Source organism: Pygoscelis adeliae, unplaced genomic scaffold (assembly GCF_000699105.1).
Source record: "Pygoscelis adeliae isolate BGI_AS28 unplaced genomic scaffold, ASM69910v1 Scaffold317, whole genome shotgun sequence".
NCBI lineage: Eukaryota > Metazoa > Chordata > Aves > Sphenisciformes > Spheniscidae > Pygoscelis > Pygoscelis adeliae.
The window spans coordinates 956557-959459 of record NW_008825155.1 but is presented as its reverse complement, the minus strand read 5'-3'; the positions used below and the strand labels follow the sequence as shown (position 1 = coordinate 959459).

Sequence of the window (2903 nt, the reverse complement as noted above, 5' to 3'; positions counted from 1 at the left end):
AAATAGTTAAAGCTATTGAGAACATCTCATTGCAGCTTCAGAATATTAACAACGTGAAAATTAGTTATCTTTACTTAACTCACAAAATGCTGTCATTAACTGACTGGCAGCAGGAAGACATCTGTAAAATGGGGATGTATCTATGAACAAAGAACTGAACTCTTCCCCATCTGAACATCAACAGAAGTTACAATTAATTTGAGGTCATTATTTGAAGACAAGTAACCATGCAAAGACTAATCAAAGAACAGACTGCCTTCTACCTGTTAAAGCATGACTTGATTTAATTTTATTTTTATTAAACAACTATTCACTGATCAAGTTATCGAGCCAAGTTTTCCAAAACAGCATGAGTTTGATCTTTTCCGTGAAGTAATGCCTTTTACAGTGCCTACTGTATCTAAGTACATAGCTTTACAAGTATTTCCCGAGAAAACCTCCTAGCCTCAAAGCATGAAGTCCACTGTCTGATCAACACTTATGTGATCAGAATTCATTCAGTCTTTTCTGCTTATGCCCGTGTGTAATTGAAAGCTTTGCACCCGTAGATTATGCATCTACAAAATCTTCTTCTGTTCTGCTGTAGTGTAATAACTGGTCTTCTAATCCAAAAGTATCTATCAGCTGAGTGAGACTCACTTTCTTGCCATCTGCAGAAAAGGCTGACTGTAGTTCATATAGCATCAGCTGGGTACTACTTCTCCATTTCGCTATCAAAGCCTGCAGTTCAGACAGGTTGTTCTGAAATTGGGACAAAACAAAAAAAACTGTCATTGGCTGAAATGTGGGATTTTTTAATACCCCACAGATCTATTTTTTATAAAACACCTTAAACTGAGACAATACACAAGCACCACACCAAAATAAGTGAGTAAATATTGTTGCTTAAATCAATAAATAAGGATTACACTATGAATTCTACTTCAAAGAATGGCTTAAAAGTGCTTTTTCAGAGGTTCGCCTCACCTTAGATCGGTACATCTTAACCAGTTTGAGCCTTCGAAGTAGTTCTTCCTTCTCTTGCACTTGTTTCACCAACCTTACTTTTTCTTCTAGGGACTGTTGCTGACTAAGATCAGCCTGTAGCACGTGAGAATTCTCTGCTGATCCACAGAGATCTTCTTCCTGTAGGGGACTTTTGAAACATGTATGTCCAGTGCCATTTCTTTCCAGGTTTTCAGAACCATCTTGTAATCTGGAACAATCTGTACTTGTCTTTGGCAGGGACCCTCTGTCAGCATCAGCACAGTCTTCTTCTTCAGTGTCTATTTTTAGCCGCTTTGCCACTGTAAAACTAGCATTAAATGAACGTCTTGTTTTCCTTAATCGCTCCCTCAGAGCTGCACTCAGTGGCTAAAAAAAAAAACAACAAAAAACCCCAGAAGGATCAGAATAATCTAATCTTTTGAACAAATTTCAAAGAACTGTTTACCCTGGTTATTACTTACACAGAATGTGTCATATATGTAAAGATCATTGTAAAGCCAGACTTCCTAATTCTCACTATAGCTTTCACAAACATAACAAAGTTAACTTCTTCCTTTCACATGTGTTTGCACACACAGCTGCAAGATATGGAAAGACGTACCTCCACATTTTCTAGGAGCAAATTCTGTATTCCGCTGAGGCAAACCTACTCATCTAGTCTTTGTGCAGAAGACATACGGCATATTTCAACTTGGCTGATTTTATTCCTTCATGTTCAATTTCCCCCTCTAGTTTAATGGAGATAAAGGATGGGTTTTTTTGCTGCTCCATCCCACCACACATACACTTTCTGCATTAGCACTAGTATAAAACATCTGTATTCTACTTGAGAGTATTAGAAGTGATCTGTATAATTTTGACTTGTTCATGCTTTGAGATCCTTCACTGATAAGCATCTAAAAAGTGATTCTTTTTCTTCAAAAGTTAATAATTTTTTTAATTTCTTTTTTTTTTGGATAATCTGTGTCTAATGTTTTTACCTGTGAAAATATACTAAAATATGGGAGAGAGGGATTAATTAAGGAACACTTGCAAACTAGCCCTATCCTGCATAGGTCCAGATGGTGAGCATGACAGCATCACCATAACGCGTGCTAGGGTAGACACTAAAGTAGAGCTCAGCATTATGGAGAATATAAAAACTGAAAGCAGTGTACTTTGTCAAGTGCAAGCAGGAGTCACAGAAAGTCATTCTGCATACACAGCAACCCAGAAAACTAGGATTTGAGAAAACTGAAGATGACAGATTAAAAAAACCACAAACAACAAAACCCACCACAAACCCTAAATAGTATTTAAATTTATTAGTATGGCATTTTGGGTATACTGCTCCATCGCTTTGTATTCGCAGCAAACATCTGCATATTCAGAGCAAAGTATACCAAGCACATTCCTCACCTGGACAACCTTGCAGCTATAGGTATAAGCTACCTATCTGTAGCCTTCCAGCAAACAGTATCTCAGTGACTTCCAACTACTTGATGATTTCACAGGCATTTTTGTTACTATGAAGAGTCACATTAATGGAAAAACAAGTAAGTTTTCATACCTGTTTCCCTGAACTAGTCCTCTGTGGAGCTGCTGTCCCAGAATCCTTTGGAGTATTGCACAAAGATGTCAATTTATCAAACACTGGTTCTTCCATCTCAAGATGGATAGCAGTTTCTGTTAAAAGACAATGAATTACATATGGTGCTGTTTTCACCTGATTATAATGAGCCATGTGGCTGTAGAAATGAGTGAAAAGCTCTAATAAGAAATACTAAGGCTTATTTTCTAAATGTTAAGTTCAAGAAGACATCTGCATAAGTTATACAACTGTTTCATGTGCTAAGTAGCATCTTGCTTTGTGAATGGCTTTTCTTCAAGAGGATGAATGACACTGCTAACTGGCATAAAGTATCTTACTATGAATT

The 2903-nt window shown here is 37.1% G+C and overlaps 1 protein-coding gene across 1 annotated transcript; it reads right to left on the bottom strand.

The window, feature by feature from the left end:
- Positions 1-549: 549 nt before the first annotated feature.
- On the bottom strand, positions 550-2632 carry SFR1 (SWI5-dependent recombination repair 1). Its single transcript, XM_009328443.1, has 3 exons — positions 2537-2632; positions 967-1353; positions 550-741 (listed from the first exon to the last, which is right to left on the bottom strand). Exons 1-3 carry the CDS (start codon positions 2630-2632, stop codon positions 550-552), a joined length of 675 nt encoding a protein of 224 aa, XP_009326718.1.
- Between the last annotated feature and the right edge of the window lie 271 nt (positions 2633-2903).